This window comes from Ovis aries, chromosome 14, assembly GCF_016772045.2.
Source record: "Ovis aries strain OAR_USU_Benz2616 breed Rambouillet chromosome 14, ARS-UI_Ramb_v3.0, whole genome shotgun sequence".
NCBI lineage: Eukaryota > Metazoa > Chordata > Mammalia > Artiodactyla > Bovidae > Ovis > Ovis aries.
Genome location: NC_056067.1, coordinates 17249982 through 17270935, shown reverse-complemented (window position 1 = coordinate 17270935; position 20954 = coordinate 17249982). Strand labels below are relative to the sequence as shown.

Genomic DNA, 20954 nt, shown 5'->3' with positions numbered 1-20954 from the left:
TGACACCCCTGTAAGAGCAGCTCTATGACTTTTGCAGAAAATATTGAAGAAACAGTGCTATCCATCCTTTCCTTGCTCTGAGTTGGCAGAGGATCTATTGGGCTATAAGTCAAAACTAGAAAACAGATCCTGATAACCTTGCCTGATGGAGCCAACAATGCTATAACAGGCAAGACCTACCTGTAGGCTTGTTCATCAAATGAGTGAAGTCCTTTATACTTAAGCTAGTTTGAATTGGTTTTGTCACTTGCCACTAAAAGAATATTGAGTGTAACAATGTGACAATATTTAAAATAAACACGACTGCTTTTGAGGTTTCTCCTCCTCCTATACATTCTCACATTTCATCTCACAATTCAGGAAAGCATATATCCATTAACATTAAATTCATTATTTTTAAACACATAGGATGTGGAAGAGGGACAAACAACGCCAGGGGCGTGATCATTCTGAAATATGGTGGTCAGGGAAGTCTTCCTTAGATGGAAGAAAAGCAGGGATTACATATTCCAGAGAACTCAATTGTTATCCATCAAATGAAAGAATAAACAGTTTATAGCAGGGCCAGGAGTGATCCTTATATTAATTCCCTGAATGATAAATTAGGAAGCTTCTGCAGTATCCTAGGCCAGATATGATGAAGCCCAAACAGACTCAAACAAACAGGACATAAAGAAGAGTCAAGTTAGATGTGAGGCTCCCTAGGTGGTACGTGTTGTCACTGGCATAGGATAAGAGACAGAGTTTGGGGGATAAAGGGAAGGAGACAAAGCACGGGTCAGTTAAATATGGCTGCAGGATATCTGAAGGAAAGTGATCCAGCAGGCCCTTAGAATGGTAGGCCTGGGATGCAGGTAGGCTGAGACTGGCCATACGAGATCCCCAGTGGCATAGGGATGGCAGTTCCGGCTTGGGCAACGCCCACTAGAGCCTCCCCGACGAAAGAAGAGGAGAAGGCTGGAGATCCACCATCCCCCTCTAGATAATCTCAGTCCTGTTTGTGAGCTCCATGAGAACGGGCTTCCTCACCAGACAGCCTTCAGTAAATATCTGTGGAATATCGGAGTGTGTAGACCCCGGGCACTGAGCACACGCTGTTGATTCTACACGGGTATTGCTCCAGGTACCCTCCACTGCTGGGGCTTCCAGGCTGCCAGGCTCCGCGGCTATACAGGGTACAGTGTCATTATTCAGATCTCACCTCCTATGTTAGTTCATGCTCTCACATTAGGTGTAATCATAGCTGGCAACGCTTTCTGGGGATGTCTCAAACAGATCTGACTTGAAAGAACAGTTTTCTGTCAATTAACCTGAAGTAGAATTGTTGCTCTTCCCTGCCCCTTCTCTTTCTCCTGGGCGAACCCAGTGACCAGCAGGCAGGCATTCCAACAGAGGCGAGGTTCCGAGATGGGTACCTCCAGATGAGTCTTTAAACATCTATCTAAGTCTCAAAGACACAAAGCTGAATTGTGCGGCTGTTGGCCATTCCAAAGCTGTCTTCCTGCGTAGGGGAGAGCCTACCCTAGGCGGCGGCAGACCCCGCCGGCGGCGAGCCGGAAGACCGAAAGGAGGTGCTGTCAGCCCGCGATCCAGGTTTGTCCAGATCCCCGGGCTCGCGGCTGGCCGCCGCCTGCCGCACGTCTGCTTTGGTTCGGCAGAGCACGCGGGTTCAAAGTCGCCCGGCGGGGACCCAAGCGCCAGGTGCTCCGGGGGACAGCATTCCCGCCCGCCTCTCATTCGGGTCCGAAGTCTCTCGCTTTGGACTTGACAGAGAGGTCTGATCGCCCTCCAGCTTCCACCTAACGGCAGGTTAACCGCCTTCATTCCACGCCTTTCCTCTTACCACCTCTGTAGCTCCCCCCTCTCTGTCACTTAGCAAAGCTGTGTTTTACTGTGTTGACTACGTGTGTGTTAAGCTCTAAGTTAACGCGTGAGGTAAAAATTCATTAGCGTTGAAATTTCAAAATCACCCTTGAAAACTCGCCCATAAATCACAAGATTTGGTGTCTATATGCAAGGCAATAGTATGTAACTACACGGGGACAGAACGTGCCACAAAGGTGCACAGTAAATAAAATGAGGATGCAAAGCATAAAATTTTAAGTGCAAAAGATTAAAATGGTATCAGAGAAATGATACTGCGATGCCACTGTCCTTGCCAGTGCCTCCTGCACTAGACTGTAAGAGGCACGAAGGCAGGCCTCGTCCGATTTTGCTCATCACTATGTCCTCAGCTCCTGGAAGCCTGGCACTTCGGGTCCACAAGTGTTCAATGATCTATCTCGAATAAATGAAATAAAGAATAAATGAGTGCACGCTCGATCCGACTCCGCGACCCGCAGAGTGAGCACTTCGAGAAGCGGGATAGAGCTGCCGGCCCAGCGCCACACTCTTGGCCGCGAGGCCAGGATGTGGACACTGGCTTCGATGCCCCGCGGCGCCAGCTCCCAGCGGCTGCACGTGCGCCTCCTTGCACCGCGGCCTCGGCGCACGCCCCGCCCCACCACGCACGCACGCGCCCTGAAGCCCGGCCGCCGGGTCGGCCCGCTTGCCGAGGCTCACCCGCGCGCCCGCTGCCCCTCACCCCTTTACCCACTGGGGGGCGCTCCCCTCCCGCCCCACGCGCCCACACTCGCGCCTCTCTCCGTCTCCGGCGACTCTACTCCGGAACCTGGGCGTGCGCGCCGCCTCCTACCTGAGGGCCGGCGAGGGAGGAGGGCAGAAGGGCTGAGGGGGCTGAACAAGACCGTATCGGGAGGCGGGAGACAAGCGAGCGGCCGCCGCTGACGGCACAGAAACGCGGGCGCGCGCGCGCGCGTTCCCGGCCCTCGCTCCCTCCGTCGACTCTCCGCTTGAGCCCAACCCTGCTGCCGCGCGCCGCCGGCCTCGCCGCGCCTAATAACAACGGCGCCCAGGGTCAGGTGGCCGCGCGCGGACAGCGCCGTCATTGGCTCGGCGGGGAGCGCGGCGCGCCAGGATTGGCCGGGGGGTGGAGCTTCTGCCGGTGCGGGGGCGGGGCTGGAGAGGGAGGCGGGGAGGGAGGTGGTAGGGGCGGGGCCAGGCCGCTGTCCGCGCCTTTGTGCCCGGCGCGCGCTCTCCGCCGGCTCCGGCTGCATCGCCCGCTGCATCAATAATTCAGAGCGGCGGCGGCGGCGGCAGCGGCCGGTGCGGGCAGGAGGCGGCAGAATCAGCGGGGATCGAGCGGCAGCGGCTATGCATCCAAGTGCGGCTGGGCAGCCACGGTACCCCTGAGGCCCGGGCGGGGCGCCGGGAGCATCGCTCGGGGGACACGCTTGCCCAGGAGTGCAAGAAGACCCGAAGTGTCCAGAGCGGCGTTGGCAGAGCTGAACACGGATCTGAGGAGGGGGCTTCGGAGCCGGGCTGGGGCGGGGGGGCGGCTGGCGCAGGCAGCCCCCGGGGTGGGGGGCGGGGTGGGCCCCGGCGCCGCGATGCTGGGCGTCGTGGAGCTGCTGCTGCTGGGGGCAGCATGGTTGGCGGGCCCGGCCCGCGGGCAGAACGAGACGGAGCCCATCGTGCTAGAAGGCAAGTGCCTGGTGGTTTGCGACTCCAACCCTACGTCCGATCCCACGGGCACAGCTCTGGGCATCTCTGTGCGCTCTGGCAGCGCCAAGGTGGCTTTCTCTGCCATCAGAAGCACCAACCATGAGCCGTCCGAGATGAGTAATCGCACCATGATCATCTACTTCGACCAGGTGAGTGCTCCAGGAAGACTGGATGGGTGGGGGTTGGGGGAGAGGTAGTAGGTAGATGTTCGACCCTCTCCGAGGTCTCAGCGGAAATGCGGGGACAAGAGTTCGGGACAGATTCTTGTCCACTCCCCTTCGTTCCCGTCTCGTTATAGGTACTAGTGAACATCGGGAACAACTTTGATTCAGAACGCAGCACTTTCATCGCCCCGCGCAAAGGAATCTACAGTTTTAACTTCCACGTGGTAAAAGTCTACAACAGACAGACCATCCAGGTCAGCTGCCGCCTCAGGGCCAGGCCCCAGCCCCGGTAGGGGGCTGCTGGCCGCGGGAGTGAGTCGGCCCGGCGGGGGTGGGAAATAGAAGGGGCAGCCGCATGTCTCCGGGGCAGCTTGGAGGAATGGGCAGCAGGGCCTCACGGTTCTCTGGCTTGGACTCTCCCTTGTTTTCCAGTCATGGGTTCTTGAAGCCACCTCCAGGCACAGTTTTCTGCCTCCGCCTTGTGGGACCCTCCAAAGAGGTCCTCCCGCGACGGAACCCCGGGGATTTCGCTTTAGAGTTTCTGTTAGCATCCCAGACAGTTCCCACTTCCGGAAGCTTTCCGCGGATCATCTCCTTCAGCACCACGGACAGTATCCCCGACTCCTGTCCCAGCTCTGAAGCGGCCAAGAAACCTGTGCGCTTGCATTCAGTGCCACGCTCCGGGGGAGTCCTGGCGTCCCTCTGGGGACCCACTCCGGATTTCTGAACGAGTAGCGCCTAACTATATCAGTTGAAAGGTGGAGAGAAAAGGGAGGGGCGTAGTGCCACACCCTCCTGGCTCCAGCCTTGCCCCAGCCAGCACTCACTGGCTCTCCAGGGTTCCCAAAGGTTTTCAGGTTTGCTTTGGGCGGACACAGAAGGCGGAACGCGCGGCTGGGGAGAGGGCCCTGGGCCTTTATCTGCTGATGCCACCGCAAGGGCAAAGCCAGGCGGTGGAGGGCAAGGCTGGATCTGGGACGAAAACTGAGCCCGGAGTTTGGGGATGAAACACGGAGTGCAGCTCTGAGAGAGATTTCTCATCTGCCGAAACCTTGCCTGGCTCCTCCGCTGCGTCTCTGCTGTGTTCCGGCATCTGGAATCGGGAGGAGCCAGGGTTTTTGTTTGTATTTGTTTGTGTTCCCGGAAGCGCCAGTTGTCTGACTTTCTCTCTGAGGCTGGCGGGGAGGGCAGGGCCGAAGGTCTCCGGGCGCCTGAGCCATCTACGGGTTCACTAAACTGGATAAAAAGAGCGCAGTCAGGGTTCGATTCGTTTGGGGAGCAGACCATTTCTGTCACCCAGATGGGCCGTCTTTCTCTTCATTGGGCTCTCGGCGTAAATTACAAAGCCCCTTTTCTTTCCGCCCCCGCCCACCCGCCGCCCCCTGCTTCCAAGCTTTACGTCTGTCAGCCAAGCTGTGAAGGTTCGCTATTTTATCTACGCTTCGGTACCCCACTGGGTTGCCCCTCTGAAGCCGGCCTTTCTCTTTCTCAGGTGAGCCTCATGTTAAACGGGTGGCCGGTGATTTCAGCCTTCGCTGGTGACCAGGACGTGACCCGGGAGGCCGCCAGCAACGGAGTTCTAATCCAGATGGAGAAAGGCGACCGAGCATACCTCAAGCTGGAGCGAGGAAACTTGATGGGGGGCTGGAAATATTCGACCTTCTCCGGATTCCTCGTATTTCCCCTCTGACTGGCTCATCTCGGGAATGGAGGCAGGGAGAGGGCGAAGGCAGGAGGGGAAAATGATAAAGAGGCTGAACTTTAGAGGACGAGAAAGCGGCACGACTTGAAACTTCCTACTTGTTCCCCAGCTGTATCCGGTAAACGAAGCGCAGCCCGGCGGTTGGACAACTTAGTCCATTTCCTCTTTAGGAGAAGTAAATTCCGCTTAGCTCTGCGCACTCCCATTTCCAAAATAAACTCGCCCCCAACTCCAGTTGCAGTAATCAAGAAAGACAGACTGCCTTGTCACTGTTTCTTACCCCGTGTTCATGTTCCCTACAATGTAAAAGAAACTTTGCATTTCACTGTATAATGTGAAATATCTTTCTCCTCTGAGTCCCGCTCTGAATCTTTTCATCCCCTGAAATCTAATATGTCCCTCCCCCTTTTTTTTTATTTTGGAGAGGGGGGAAGGATTTTTTTTTTTTTTTGGACGGGGAAGTAGTTTTAATTTGGCAAGTACTGCTCTTAAAACACCGCTCGAATTAATTAGCTGAAGGTACTTTGTATGTATCCTCGGCTGCTTGTTAGCAGAGAAAGGACTCACCTTAGTGGTGACTGGTTTAAAAAAAAGAAATATATATATATATATATAAATATATATCATTTGTACACGAAGAACTGTTCCCAGTGGAAACTGGCTGTATTTCCGTATTTCTATGTCCCATTTGGAGTGATCGTGAAATCTAAGGCTGCTTGGTGTTCTGATGCTTGTCAATGCCCTCGTATTCTGTGGCTCCACTAAACGCCAGGAGGTTCTTCCGGACGCTTCCTCGTCCTCTGTAACATACCTGTGAATAGCCAAGATTTAATTTTGCTTTAATCCAATAAAGCTCAAGTGGAACTTTTATTTTTCTGAAACAGCTTTCTAAACTCCGCACCTCCCCTAGTTGCGAGGTCTGGGGGCAGGGGTGCGGAAGGGTGAGATTCAGAGGTGTAGGGGACTTGGCGGCGTGCAAGCCGAGAAAGGCTAAGGCAGGAGGGCTTCCTCGCGATGTTGGCCCTCGCTCCTTCCTGCGCGGGCCTAGGGCCAACCCTGCATTCCGCCCTGTGCTCCCTGCTTTGGCGCAAACGTAAGAAATTTGGCTGAAATCTTGCTAGGCCAGGCCCGACAGCCGGCCTGGAAACGAAAAAGGCTTTACGCAGTCCAAGTGCATCAGGAATAATTCCAACTCGAGGAGCCAGAACCTTTTTGCCCTTTCGTCACGCTTCCCACGCCTCTGCCTCCGGAACCTCTGCTCCCAGATCCCGAAGCTAAGTCTGTTTTATTTCGCCTCCTCTGAATCCCGAGTCCGCGCCGGCGGTATTACCGGGCGCTGGGGACCTGTGATCGCGCTCATCGCAGGACTTTTATTCAAGAGGTTCGTCCAGGAGTTTTTATTGTATCGGAACATAATGTGAAAGCAAAATTGAAATAAACGACTTCGTTTTAAGTCTGGAAGTCTCACCAAGTCGCTTCGGCAGAGGGGAGGTCGGGCCGCGGAAAGCAGGTGGGCGGCCAAGGGGCGGGAGCCGCGGCCTGCATGCCCCCTCTGGCTCTGGTCCTTTTGGAGGTTTCTCCTGGCCGGAGATTCAGAGATGAATTTAATTAGAGATGGAGAGAAGCGGGAAGGAAGTTAATAACAGCACCGTAAACAATGTTTCTCGATTTATTCCTGCGGCTCGTCTTGAGTTAGAGTCAACAAGCGAGCGGCCTGAGCTGAAACTCAGTCGGGGCTTCTCCTCACACAATCTAGGGGCTCGGGCGTCTAGCTGGTGCCCTCAGCGGCCCCAGCGACCCCGGACCCCTCAGGGGTTAAGCAGGGACTTGGGAGTGAGGAGGGGAACCGGTCTTTTTCCTGCCCCATAGTTCTCTACCCTAGTCAGTCCCCAGGGAAGTGAGGATAAGGAGTCCTAGAGGAATTTTTAAACTATTCTTAAAGGAGAGAAAAAAGACTGTAACCACCCCCCCCCACCCCACCCCAACTTTCCCCGCATTCTTCCGGTTGGGAGGGAGAAATCTGAGAGAACTGGAGCGCCGGGCAGTGGAACTAGCTCGACCCTCGCTCGGCGGGAGCACAGCCAGCCCGCCAGGCACCCGCATACCGCACAAGCTAAGGCTCACCAACGCACAGGTTGGGTAGCCACCGCTCACGGGAACTGAGCCCCAAGCACCCTTGAAACTGACTCGCCTGTGAGTGGGTGGTCGGCGAGCAGACCCGCACTGTGGATGTCCAAGCGGTGCGACCACCAGGCGGTGCTCTGCAGGGATACTTTGGCAAGTCCTCTTGCTTGGCCTCAGTTTGCCCATCTGTATAAAGAGGGAGGAATCTGAACATCTTCAAGAGTCCTCCTGCCCCAAGGTTCCAGCCTTTCTCTCTGGTCTTTTGCCTGGCTTTAGGGAGTCCTGGCTGCAGCCAGGTTGGTCTGGAGCCTGTAGGCTAGCCCGGAGGCGGAGAGAAGTGGCCTATCCAGGAACTCAGGTTCACTTTGAACCCTTGCTCTGGGGCCTGAAAGGTCAACACAGATAGGGAGTGAAGGGGCCCTCAGTGGGACCAGAGTGTGAAGTTATCCCTTGATTTTGCTGGGGCTGCAGCTGGCCCCTTCCTGGCTGGACAGCTTTCTCTCCAAACTCTGACCTTGGCCTTGGGGATCCTTATCTGGTTTCAGCCACTTCTTTCATCTCCTGATTCCTTCTCTCCACCATCTGATGAAGCGGTCTCCCACTCCCGTCTTCACCTGCTGTTTCTTTGCTTCAAGTTGAAACACCTTTTTTTCTTTTTCCCCGCTTGGTAGAATCCTCTCTTTCTGGAGATCTAAGCAGTTCAACTAAAAGGCCTTGTCCTCTGGGAAGTGGTCCTGTCCATACAGCACAGACTCTGCCTTCTCCAGGCTCACAGCCCCCTCCTCAACCTTCCACCAGGCCCTACCTGGAGTTGGCAGGGAGGACAACTTTGAGCTGTGGACAGCTCTTTCTTTAAGACCATCTGGGGCCTGGCACTTGGCAGTTGGGCCACCTCCCTCACCTCTGGGGCAAATGTGGAGGTGACTGTTACTCTGTCAGAGGCAGGTGAGTGACCTTCATCTGAAAATTGTGCTCCAGCTTCAAGGAGGGTGTGTTGGGGATTGAGAGGGTTAGAGAAAAAGGGGGTTATTAGCTCAGTAGGGACGACCTCCCTGCCCCCAACCAGAGGCTAGGAAGGTGGGGGGAGGGTGTTATTCTAACCCACCTCAGAATGGCTTTCTTTAAAGCTTAGAATCCTCTAGGCTTTTCTAGATCTGGGTCCTGCTTCTTGCTTTTATCTCAAATAAACCTGATCAGAATCAAGGCTGTAGGAGTTCCAGGACCACATCTTCACTCAGCTTCATCTTCTGTCTGAAAGACTCCTTTCCTGCCCGGGTCACCTTGGTTACTTCCTTCTATTCTGCCTCAGTGGTCACCTCCCAACGGGAAGACCTCCTCTCCCCGGATAGGAGAGTGGTTACCTCTTCCAGGCCTTCTGCTTTGGAGTGTGGTCTCTCTTACCACACTGCCTCCTCCCCCACCCAGTTCCTGAGCGCAGAGCGTGAGTTAGGGTGGAGGGAAACAATGCAACTACGGGCGGGCTGAAGCGGGGGTGGGGGTAGGGGGTGGGGGTGGTGAGGGTGTGTGTGGGGGGAAGGGGTGGTCAGACAGGGGGATGTAGCAGGGTGGTTTCTAGGATTCAACAAGCCCAGACCAGACTCGGAGGTCGAGGTGTTCCAGGCAGCACCCTGAACTTCTGGGTGTCTCCGGACCAGCGCTGGATCCCTGCCGCCTGTGTTGTCTGCTGCGCAGAGCGGGGCTGCGCGACGTTCCGCGCAAGGTCCCGGGGATCGCTCGCTCGCCGGGGCTTCCACTGTCAGCAGAGCTGGGAGCGCGCCCTCCAAGCTGCGCTGGAGCTGATGCTCGCAGCCCGGGCGGATTGGCTCCTAATGAGAACATAATTACCCAGATGGAGAGGGAGCCTCACCCCGCTCCTTAATTGTTACTGTTATGGGGTAGTGGAGAGGCGAGAGAGTGCTGGGCTGAGCGACTGGGCCAGGCGTTTCCGCGCAGACAGGGCGGGGTCCTGGGACCCCTCGCCCCCACCCGCACACCCAGCTAAGGTGAAGACTTAGCGCCCTGCTCTCGACCCCTGGCGCGCAGCGAGTCCTCATACTACTTCCTCCCCCAGCCGGAACCGCGTTTTCCTCAACTCCTAGATGCAAGGGGTGGATTAGATGTCTAGGGTATCCTCCAGGTGACCTGACTTTTCTGATCAGCACGTCGGTGAGTCGTCTTCCCCGTGCCCCATCCGCCACACACCTCTAGGCTGGGTTTGTCACCCCTACTAGCTTTCAAACAAAGCAGTGCCACCTTTTGCCGGGTCTGAGGAGGCCAGCGGTGCCCTTGAACGGCAAGGTCAAGCTGGGAGGGAAAGTGGAGGGACCCTTCCTTTGAGCCAACTCAGTGGGAAAGAAAAGCTTTCTGGAGACGATGACAAAGGTCTCTTGGCCTCTTTGCACAGGGCTTCTCATTGAAGATACAAGCACACGCTATCTGAGCCTCAGTTTGCTCACATTTCAAATGGGAACAATAATATCTACACAGCAGGGTGGTTGCTGAAAGGTATAAAGATGCTCAGCACTGCCTGTGGCAAGGTAGGTGCTGAAAAAATGGAAGCAGCAATGAGGAGCAATGGCCACAGTTGAGCTATCACGATCACAGAAGCAAGACTTGAAGGAACATTAAGCAGACAGGAAAGCTAAAACCACAGGGGGAAGGGACACAGAACATGTGAGTTAGGACCCCGTGTCCTCTCTTCCCCGTGGGCATTCATCTCCCCACCCACCTCCAGTTAATCATGAGAACAGGAGGATGTTATCCTGGAAGTGTCTTTCATCTCCATCCCTGTTGCCCATATATTTGCGTCAACCACTGTGGATGAATACTCTAGCTTCATATCTGCATTCCCTTTGGGCATGAGTGCTGTTTACATACCTGTGTTCATTTTTTTAAAAATGATGCCATTTTTATTTTTTAAATTAATTTATTTATTTTAGTTGGAGGCTAATTACTTTACACTATTGTAGTGATTTTTGCCACACATTGTCATGAATCAGCCATGGGTTCCCCATCCTGAACCCCCCTCCCACCTCCCTCCCCATCCCATCCCTCAGGGTCATCCCAGTGCACCAGCCCTGAGCACCCTGTCTCATGCATCGAACCTGGACTGGCAATCTGTTTCACATATGAGGATATACATGTTTCAATGCTAACAGTCTTTTGGACTCTGTGGGAGAAGGAGAGGGTGGGATGACTTGAGAGAAGAGCATATCTATGTTCATTAAGAGGGTGAGCTGCTTGCATCCCACTCATCTTGCTTGGCCCTGTGCCCTCTGTGGTGGGCACAGAGCAGGACTCCTGTGATTGTGTCAGGAGTGACTGGCCTGGTTGAAGGATATGGACCCAGCCAGTGAAACTGCCCTTCAGGGGGCCTCTCAGTCCTGGAAGCAGCCCATCACTGATAGGGATGCTGACATGGATGTGCTTCCACACTCTGTGCTGGCTGGGAAACCTTCCTGGGCAACTGCACTTCTCATCTCTTCCTGTTTCATCTGTGCTCAGCCTGTCCCTGGAAGTCCCACCTTTGACCCTGGGAAAGTAGTGAGCAGGGACAGTGAGGAAAAGGCCAAGATTAGACATATTGGTTGGTGTTCGGATTTGTTGCTAGGTCTTAATGCTGAGAAAGCACTTCTGGCAGCAGTTAGAAGACACTGTGCAGCTGAAGTCAGGAAGGAGAACTTTATGATTATAAAGAAAGAACTTCCAGGTGTGTGACCACAGTCCAGAGCCCATGGGGGTCTTTGTTCATCTTTCTCAACCCTAAAGAGGTCAGGGAGAAGGTGAAGAAGGAAGGAGCAGGGTAGGGGAGCAGGCTCCAATCTGATCTTGAGGTCCACCCAATATACGAAGTCCTCTCTGAATGCCACACATCAGGGCTTGGCCCTCTGATGACCCCCTGAACTCTCTTATTCAGATCACACCCTGACCACTTGGATGTTAAGCTTCAAGGGGCATCCGCTGTCATCTGTAGTTTCTCACAGTGCATCCAGAGCCTGGCACAATGTCAGGGTTGGTAGATGCTCAATAAATGCTCCCTGATTGAATGAGTGAACATGTGAGTGGGTGAGGAGCAAGGAGGGAGGGATTACTGGCTGCGTGGTGAATGCGTTTGTCTGATCCACCAGACTGGGAACTCCATGAAAGTATCCACCTTGTTATTGCCTTATTTATAGTTACATTCTCAATGCCTATCACACTGTCTGGAACAGAGTCAGCATGAACAGTATTTCCTGAACAAATGAACAAAGAATTATGGTTCTTTGGACCATGGGATTCTGGAATGCAGGCTTGAAACATTGTACACTTCTTGAGATTCCCACTATCCTCATGAACAGTCACATTTTATAGAGTGAAATTGAATTGTACTAGTTGTCTGCAGTTGCCATTATAACACAACTCTTTCTTGCATGCAGCTTGCCCCATCCTGCCCCCAACATACGGTCAGCTCCTTGAAGGGCAGGGGCCCTATTTTCTTTTAAAGGGTAACACCTAATAACATGATTCACTATTGGTCGATTGATTGCTTAATCAAGGATCAAGCCTTCAAGTCTGTGGCAGTGGGTAGGGTTGAAGCCCCTGGTGATGGTGCCAATCAGCTGGTGAAGCCCAGCAGGATTTTCCATGGTGCCAGCAGAGCAGTCAGGTATAAGCAGTAGCCACGCAGCACCTTGATCAATTGGGGAGCCGGTATTTCCCCAGCAGACCCTGGCTTGTGGCTGGGAATGGGATTTCTGGGGTTTTGCTCTAGCTAAATGCAGAATGACCTCTGAAGTCCCTTCACATTTTGGATTCACTGGTGACTCAGATGGTAAAGAATCCACCTGCAATGCAGGATATTGGGTTTCGATCCTTGGGTTGAGAAGATGCCCTGGAGAAGGAGATGGCTACCCGCTCCAGTATTCTTGCCTGGAGAATCCCATAGTCAAAAGAGTCCTGTGGGCTAAAGCCCATGTGGTCCCAAAGAGTTGGACACAACTGAGTGGCTAAGCACACAAGCAGACCATGGAGGTGGAGTTGGTTTCATCTAAAGAAAATAAAAGATTTCCCAAATCCCCCTCCTCTCTCTGACTCAGTGTCCGGCTAGGTGTTCAGCCCAACAAAGAGTTTTCTAGAATGCTCTGCTTGCCAGCAGCAATCTGCTTCCTCAGGTGAGGCTCTAAGAGCCCTTTATTCCATCATCAGAAATTGCCTGCTTTCAGGGAAATTTACACAGAGGGAAGAGGGAATTAAAAGGAGAGACAACTGGGCATCGTGTCCTCCTCATTTAAAAGGGAGCTGTGTGCTCTGCCCAGATCCTGTATTGGAAGACTCTCCTTTGTATTCTGAGAGGCTCAAAAATAAACTCCCCAAAGTGTACTTCCACTGAGAAGTTCAGATGATTTTATAATGACTCCAAAGATGGAATTAAAATGCAGCTGATGAGGAGCCTACAATTTTACTAACTCATCATGATCAAAGTTGGTCAATTTAAGTCTCAGCAATGTTCCAAATGCTCACTCACTCTCTCTTTTTGAAGGAGTTCATTTCAGGTAGACAGATTATTTACTTATTCTGAAGATGCCAAGGGAAAGGGCGCGTTAGCAATACCAATTGAGCTGTGCGTGCAGGCTTGCAGCTCAGCCTTCATGTGGCATCTGAGTGTCTGTTGCTTTTCCTTCTTTTCCCTCTGGGTTCTTTGTGCTTCGTAAGTGGGACGACAGGTCCACCTAAATCATCTCCAGCATCAGTATGAGTGACAGTGGTGTGTTCTGAGGCTGTGAAGTTTATAGTTGTTTTTCTTGATTGCCTAAATGTGTCCCTGTCTCTTGTCATAAGAAGCTGGGATCCAGGCTGTGGACAGAAGCAAGCCTGTTCCCCCAGGAGGGAGACCATAGCACCTCCAGATATGACCTCTACCCGGGCAGTGGGGGTCTTCATGTCTGAATTTCCACCTTACATCTGTCACCAGAGTCCTGTCTTCTAGCCTCAAGCCTGCAGAGAAAGCCACCTGGTGACTAGCTTTCAAAGCTGTCACATGGATCTTCTTTGGGCCCCTCATAATTAATTCTTCCCTCGGTAGCCAGAGTGAGCTTCTCAAAACATAAACCAAAAACCACACTGCGTGAAACCACCTTGTGCTTCCACAATGCACTGTGCCTTTTTACTGTGGCTGGCTGGGCCTCTCTCATCCAACTCCAGCTGACCTCAAGGAGCTCACCTTCTATTGTTTTTCGCTACTGCAGAGGAGCTTGTTCTGGCTTTCCGTCAGCTCCTAGAATATGCCAAGCTCTCTCCTGTCTCAGAACCTTTGCACCGGGTGATCCTTTGGGGCCATTTCCTTTTTTTTCGGGTCTCAGCAGGCCACCTTTGATTACTCTCTCTGATACCAAACCACTTCCTCTATTACCAATTGAGCTCTATTTCATTGCCCTGAAATGCTCATTTATCTGTTTGCTGGTTTGCTGTTTCTCTCCCTCCCTAGGAATACAGACCTGGTCTGTCCTGGGTGTCACTTTGTCTGCAGGGTTTGGAATAGAACCTAGAGTGGCAGGGGCTGGCTTAAAATACACATGAGTGAGTGAGTGAAAGTCACTCAGTCGTGTCCTACTCTTTGCGATCCCATGGACTATACAGCCCATGGAGTTCTCCAGGTCAGAATACTGGAGTGGGTAGCCTTTCCCTTCTCCAGGGGATCTTCCCAACCCAGGGATCGAATTCTCCCACATTGCAGGCGGATTCTTTACCAGCTGAGCCGCAAGGGAAGCCCAAGAACACTGGAGTGGGTAGCCTATCCTTTCTCCAGCGGATCTTCCTGACCCAGGAATTGAACCGGGGTCTCCGCATTGCAGGCAGATTCTTTACCTCCCTGATACAAATATACAAATAGCTAATTAGAAATTAGCCATCTGATCATAATCCATTAGAGCAGAGGTGTCTTCTCATTGGTCCCTTCTCCTCAGGAGTTCAGAGGAGCCATTAAACATGTCACCCACCAGAAGCATATCCATTCAGAGGAAAAGCCTACTGGAAGCCTTGGGGTTAAAGATGGGGGCTGGAAAATTGACCTCTTATCATTTACAGACCCAGAGAATGTTTCAGATGTTGTTTTGTTGTTTCTTTGTGTTTAACTCAGCTAACCATGCTGTGCACTAGCGAAAACTGAAGTGAGTTGTGAATGATTGGATTTTTTCCCACTGAAGTTATCCTGCAACAGATAAGCATGAACAAGAGAACAAGGAGGAAACAGACCTTGGTCTGCTGCAGAGGTGGGAAGCAGCCAGGGTACCGTTCCTGGAACTGTAACTCTGCTTGGAGCAAAAGTGGACAGTGAGGCGGGGACTAAGAAAGGAGAATGAGGGCTGGGGACTCATATGCACAAGAGAGAAGGCAGGGTCTTGACTCTCTCTGAGACAGGAAGAGGCAGCATTTTGGGCAGAAATGGTAACAGTGTGAATCTAAGGCTGTAGAGAAAGGACATGTATGTTCAGACTGCAGAATATTCACCGCTGAAATACCCAGCTAGCCTGGAGCTCTCAATCATACGTTTATTCAACAATACTCACAACACTGCATGCAGGCCCAGCACCGGCTCTGCTCTATAGGTCCAGTAGAAAAGCCCAGGCAGGGGGCCAACCTTGCCCGAAGTCCAGCTGAAGGAAGAACAGTACAGAGAAAGATAGGAAATTAGGGAAAGGGACTTAAGCTGTCTGAGCTCCTTGACTTAACCCTCTCACTGCCACACCACTGTGAACTCCTCCTGGGCATGACCTTTGGGTTTCACCCGCCTTTCTGTGGCAGAGAAGGGGGCACTGGTTAAGAGAACAGGCTTTGAGTTAAGTAGAGCTGCTTTTGTGGGTTGCCTTTGTTGCTATATTCATCAGAACTCTTATGGCTTCAAATCATAGAAACCCAACTCAAACTGGCCTTAACGCCATCCTCCCTAAAGAATTTATTGAATCCCATTACAAACAAAACAAAACAACAAGGATAATTAAATTTAGGTGTGTTCAATCCAGACACCTTAAGCAATGTCATTAGGAATCTGCCTCTTTTTACAACTGGATTCATTTCCAGGCTCCTAATTGTGGCAGCAATATCAGACTCACATTTTATCTAGTTTCCCCATCAGAAAGATAACATTTTCTTTCTCTATTGGTCCAGAAAAAATTCTAGAGCTGATGAGTATTGGATTGACTTAAGAATAAATCGGAACTAGTTTCCTTGAGCAGAGGGATAAAGTGAGCTAACTGATCAGGCATGGAGCCTGCTTGGGGGTAGGGGTGAGGATGGGGAGAGGCAGTCCTTTCTGGGGCCAGCTGTACCAATGAAGGGGGACTGCAGGTGAGGTGAGCAAAAGCGATAAATGTTCACCATACAGCCACTTCCTATAAGGGAAGTGTGACTTCAAGTAAGGGGTTAATTTCCCTGAGTTTTGGTTTCCTTCTCTGTTAAAGTGAGATGAGCCATAATATCTAATTCTGGATTAATGAGGTAATATATACAAAAGATTTAATAGAGTGAAGGACATAGTAAGTGCACGGTAAACTGTAGTTATTATTTTTGCTCCTGAGACAATTTTGCCAGTGCCCATGCACTCCGGCATTGTTACTTATTTATATCACAAAGATATCTGTTTTTTCCCCAGGAAGAGCACAAGCAAGCAACTCATGACCTATTCATGCTTATTTGTGCATTCCAGTCATGTGGAGATCTTGTTAAAATGCAGATTCTGATTCTTTCTATCTGGGCTGGGGTTTGAGATTTTTCCAATTCTAATAAGCTTTTTAGAATTCACTTTTTAAAATAATTTTTCAAGTTTAATAATCGTTGCCAAATTCTGCATGACGAACTCACTACAGATGACATTTGAGTAGCAACGGTGTAGGACCATGTGCATCCCACAGCTATTTCCTAAATATTTGTCCACAGACCTGCTATATCAGAATCAAATGGGACTTTTTTAGGGGAAGAGAATTTACTGGTGGCTCACATAACTCAAAGTAAACATGAGAGATAAAGAATGATTCAGCCATAATTTGATTACCAGTGCCTGGTCTCTATCTCCCTCTCTCTCATGCCCAGCCCCTTTCACTCCTCACAGTCACAGGACAGCTGCAGGAGCCTTGGCTCTTCCATTTTCTCTGCTTCAAATTCTTTACCCAGAAGTCTTTGCAAAATGGCTCTAAAGGAGTCTCAGGCCAATTTCTAGATCCATTTCCATGGAAAGACAATGCAGGCTCTGGTTGGTCAACATAAGTTTTATTCCCCTTGGGAGGTCAGAAAATGAAATCCACTTCATTGAAGCATTCAGGATAAAGTTGTGTGTGTGTGTGTGTGTGTGTGTGTGTGTAGGAGGAGGAGGATTTTCAAACTAGAATTAAAAGCTAGCACAGAAAGTCAAGGGCCACCCTACTCCAATCCACCCCCAGGTTCCTATACCCAATTCTCCACTCACATAGGTAACAGGCATCTCAGATATATGTCTTCAAAACGGACCCCGAATCTGCTCCTGCCACAGCATTTTCTGTCTCAGTTCTGGCAAATCCATCCTTCTGGTAATTCAAATCAGAAACCCCAGCATCACCCTTGACTACTCCCTTCTTATACCCAACATCTAATCCATCAGCAAATCTTATCACGTTACTTTCAAAATAATCCAACAGTCAGCTGATCCAGGCCACCAGCCAATTGTGTCCCTGGGACAATTGCCGTCAACCAATTAGCCTCCCAGCTGGCACTCTTGCTGCCCTACGTCTACACACACACATGATCATGGCAGCTACAGAATGACCCTTTTAAGCGGTGAGTCAGATCATGCCATTTTTCTGCTAAAACTTCCAGATGGGTTCTGTGCTCATTTTGAATAAAATCTAAACTATTTGTCCCCCATCACAGCCCACCCCTCCTGACTGCTTCTCTGACCTCATTTACCTTTCACTTGAGAGCTTATGTAAAATTCACCTGCCATTCCCTGCCCCTAGATATTCTAATTCAGTAAAGCCCTCAGCTGGGTCTGGGGTGGGTGGAGGGGAGGGGTCTTCTGTGTTGCTACAAGTCCCATGTGTGATTTTGATGTGCTGCCCAGGTTTGCAAACAATTGTTCCCAACACCTGGCCTGGGTTCTGGCGCAGACATAAATGTCTGCTGAGTCAGCATCTCATCTTCCCTCTGTGCTTGTGTGTGGTTTTTAGGGTGGTGCAGAAAGTGGGAGGGGAGCGGGATTACTTATGAATTCCTATAGTGAAATCTGATTATATAAAGGTCATCACTTGTATAATACTGGGGGAGATCTTCTGAGGAGTGTAATTAGCGTCAGCTCACTTTGCAGAAGGAGGGATGTCCTGGCCCTGTTGGCTAATGTGCCTGCCTCTCAGTGGGATGCCTGGGGGGCTGTTTGGTGACCGCATCCTTCACTTTCATTTAATGGTGACAGCCCCCTAGCAGCACATGGCGTTTTTGCCCAGCTTCTGTGCTGATAATGAAGGCAGCTTCACAAGAGCCCTTGTACAAACTGTACCTGCCAGAGAGCCAGCCCGCCTGACTTGTGTCATTTTAACTTGGCCCTTCACAGTGCCAAAGCTACCTTGCCTGCCGTCCCTTCTTGCCCACTGCCATTCTTGGGGCTGCCTGCCTCTGAGATGCAAGCAGCAGCTTCTTCCCTCCCTCACCCCTACTCCCTGACTTGTGGAAGCCCCTGCCCACCCGCCACCAGCTCTTTCAGCTGTCCCTGTGAGCTGGCTCACAGGCTCTGAGCTGGGGTTCTGGGGAGTGTCTATTAGATCAGGGGTCCCCAACCTCTGGGATCTAATGTCTGATGATCCAAGGTGGAGCTGATGCAATAATAATAGAAATAAGTGCACAATAAATGTAATGCACTTGAATCATCCAAAAACAATTCCACCCTCTACCTGCTCCCCTCGCCCCAGTGTGTGGAAAAATTATCTTCCATAAAATCAGTCCCTGGTGCCAAAAAGTTTGGGTATTACTGTATTAGGACAATTTGGTTGTAAGAAACAGAAATTGACTAGCATAAGCAGAAGAGGAATTTATTCATATGCCTTATGGAAGCCCATAGAATGGACATGAAGCCTGGAGAGCTAGGCTCAGGAAAAACCTGGGATTGGGACAGCCCTGAGGGGAGGGACTCAGGAGCAGGACCTGATGACAATGCCTTTGGGAGCCCACCTTCAGGATGCAGTGGTGAGTGCAGTTTCCCTTCTCGTGTCCCTCAACACTGAACAGCCCTGGAGAAAAGATTGCCTCATACGCTCCCCCCTCATCTAGGGGGAGCGCTGAGCATCCTGACCGTCCATCACACCAAGGCTGCAGACCACATAGCTGAGAAACTTTCTCAAGATGAAATGTGGGCTCTGGAGGCAGGCTGTCTCGGTTTGTGTCCCAGCTCTCCCTTGATCCATGGTGTAGCTTTCAGCAAGTTATTTCCTTTTGTCTGGACCTCAGTTTTTGCATCTGAAAAATAGAAATAATAATAATATCTACTTCATTAATTAAACAGACATATGTAAAGCATTTAAAATAGTGCCTGGCATACAGTAGGCACTCAGATCAATGTTATTAGTAGTAAGACCAAAAGGAGGGGTGTGGAGGTGGGGTGCTGGAAAGGCAGGGATTCACGTGCTCTTTCCTTCTCCCCAGCCCTGACTCAGGTTTCCACATGGTTTGTTACCCTCTCCTCCAATGTGGGAAGTGCCTGGTCAGGAGGAAAGAAGCCTTGGGAGCTTTCTGGCCCGTAGGTCTCCCTGATACAGAGGGACAGGTCAGGAAAAAATATTGATCGAGAGCTTTAGATGTAACTTGACCCTGTTTAAATTATGGCTCTGCTACAAATTGCTGTATGACCAGGTTGGTTGTCGAGTGTCTCTGAGCTGTGCAGGAATCAGGATAATAAAAACTTACTTCTTAGGGTTGTTAGGAGGGTCCACTCATTCAAGTAAAGAACAGTTATTGAGCTCTGGCTGGAATCAGACACTGTGCTAGTGCTGGGATGACAGCTTGAGGCAAAGAGATATCTCCCTGCCCCCATGTGACTGGGCATACCTGAGGCCAAGCATCATTCAGAGTTGCGTAATTACAGAGCAATAAGGGCTCTGGAGAAACTGGCTGCGCAGGGAGCTGTGAGCTATGAGGGGATCTGACTTTGAGCTGAGAACTGAAGTTTGACCAGGAATGAGCTAGGCCAAAGTTGGGGGAGGGGAAAGCATTCCAAGCAGAAGAATCACATGTGCAGAACCCCACAGTGGGAAGCATCATGCATCTGGGGGCTGAGGAAGGGCCAATGCCACCCCCATTTAGGGAAGGATGGGGGATCGAGGTGGGAGGCTGGTGAGCTGAGAGGCCAGATCCTGTGAGGCCAGATAGTTCAGGGCGAGGATTCAGGGGATTCAGGTCTTCATTGTGAGACTGATGGGTCCCTCTTAGAAGACTTAATCACAACTGTTTTTATGTTTTCAGAATGTCAGGTTGGCTGCTGGGAGGAGGAAGCCTGGAAGGGGCTAGGAGAGGGTGAAGCAGTCCAGTAACAAGGCTGCAACAGCTATCGGGCTTAGGGATAGAGGCAGCTAGGACTACAGCAGGGACAGCAAGGGTGGAGACCAGCAGATGGATTTAAGAGGTATTATGGACAGAGGAGCCTGGCAGACTACAGTCCATGGGGTTGCAAAGGGTCCAACACAACTAATGCAACTTAGCACACATACAAATATGTGGAATCTAGAAAAATGGTACAGAGAACCTATTCGCAAGGCAGAAATGGAGATGCAGATGCAGAGAATAGATGGGTGGACATGGTGGGGTGGGTGAGAGAAGCGGAGTGGTGGGGTAAATTGGGAGATTGGGATATATGCGCTACTATATATACGCTACTATCGTGGCTCAAACAGTAAAGAATCTGCCTGAAATACAGGAAACCCAGGTTTGATCCCTGGGTTGGGAAGATCCCCGGGAGAAGGGCATGGCTACCCACTCCAGTGTTCTTGCCTGGAGAATTCCATAGACAGAGAAGCCTGGTGGGCTACAGTCCGTGAGGCTGCAGTCCGTGAGGTTGCAAAGAGTCAGACACGACTGAGCAGCCAACACTAACATGCGTAAAATAGGTAGCTAGGGGGAAACCGCTATAGTACAGGGAGCTTGGTTGGGTGCTGAGTGCTGACCTAGAGAGGCGGGATGGGGGTGGCTGGGCAGGAGGATCAAGAGGGAGGGGATATATGTACACACACAGCTAATTCATATTATTGTACAGCAGAAACCAACACAATATTGTAAAGCAACTATACCCCCCATTTTTTTTTTAAAGGGGTATTTTGGAGATAAGGGCTTAGGATTTAGTGATGGATTAGGTCACAAAGGTGAAGGATAGACCACCAAGGCTAGTTTCTGATTTCTGCGGGATTTCTGGTGAT

The 20954-nt window shown here is 51.2% G+C and overlaps 1 protein-coding gene and 1 long non-coding RNA gene across 3 annotated transcripts in view; one reads left to right on the top strand and one right to left on the bottom strand.

Annotated features, from left to right (window-relative positions):
• The window catches only part of LOC114117874 (uncharacterized), a 65626-nt gene extending 62744 nt beyond the window's left edge, over positions 1-2882 (bottom strand). Inside the window, exon 1 of the long non-coding RNA XR_009596156.1 lies at positions 2696-2882. This is a non-coding gene — a long non-coding RNA (uncharacterized LOC114117874). The remainder of the gene's footprint in view (positions 1-2695) is intronic.
• Positions 2883-3411: 529 nt separating this feature from the next.
• CBLN1 (cerebellin 1 precursor) lies at positions 3412-6883 on the top strand. Of its 2 annotated transcripts, none has more exons than XM_012189737.5 (3): positions 3412-3713; positions 3863-3982; positions 4161-5333. In XM_012189737.5, exons 1-3 carry the CDS (start codon positions 3450-3452, stop codon positions 4365-4367), a joined length of 591 nt encoding a protein of 196 aa, XP_012045127.1. In that variant the 5' UTR covers positions 3412-3449; the 3' UTR covers positions 4368-5333. The 2 variants fall into 2 exon arrangements, with proteins under 2 accessions (XP_012045127.1, XP_004015023.1); XM_004014974.6 differs by having other exon boundaries at positions 3417-3713; positions 5221-6883.
• Positions 6884-20954: the final 14071 nt, after the last annotated feature.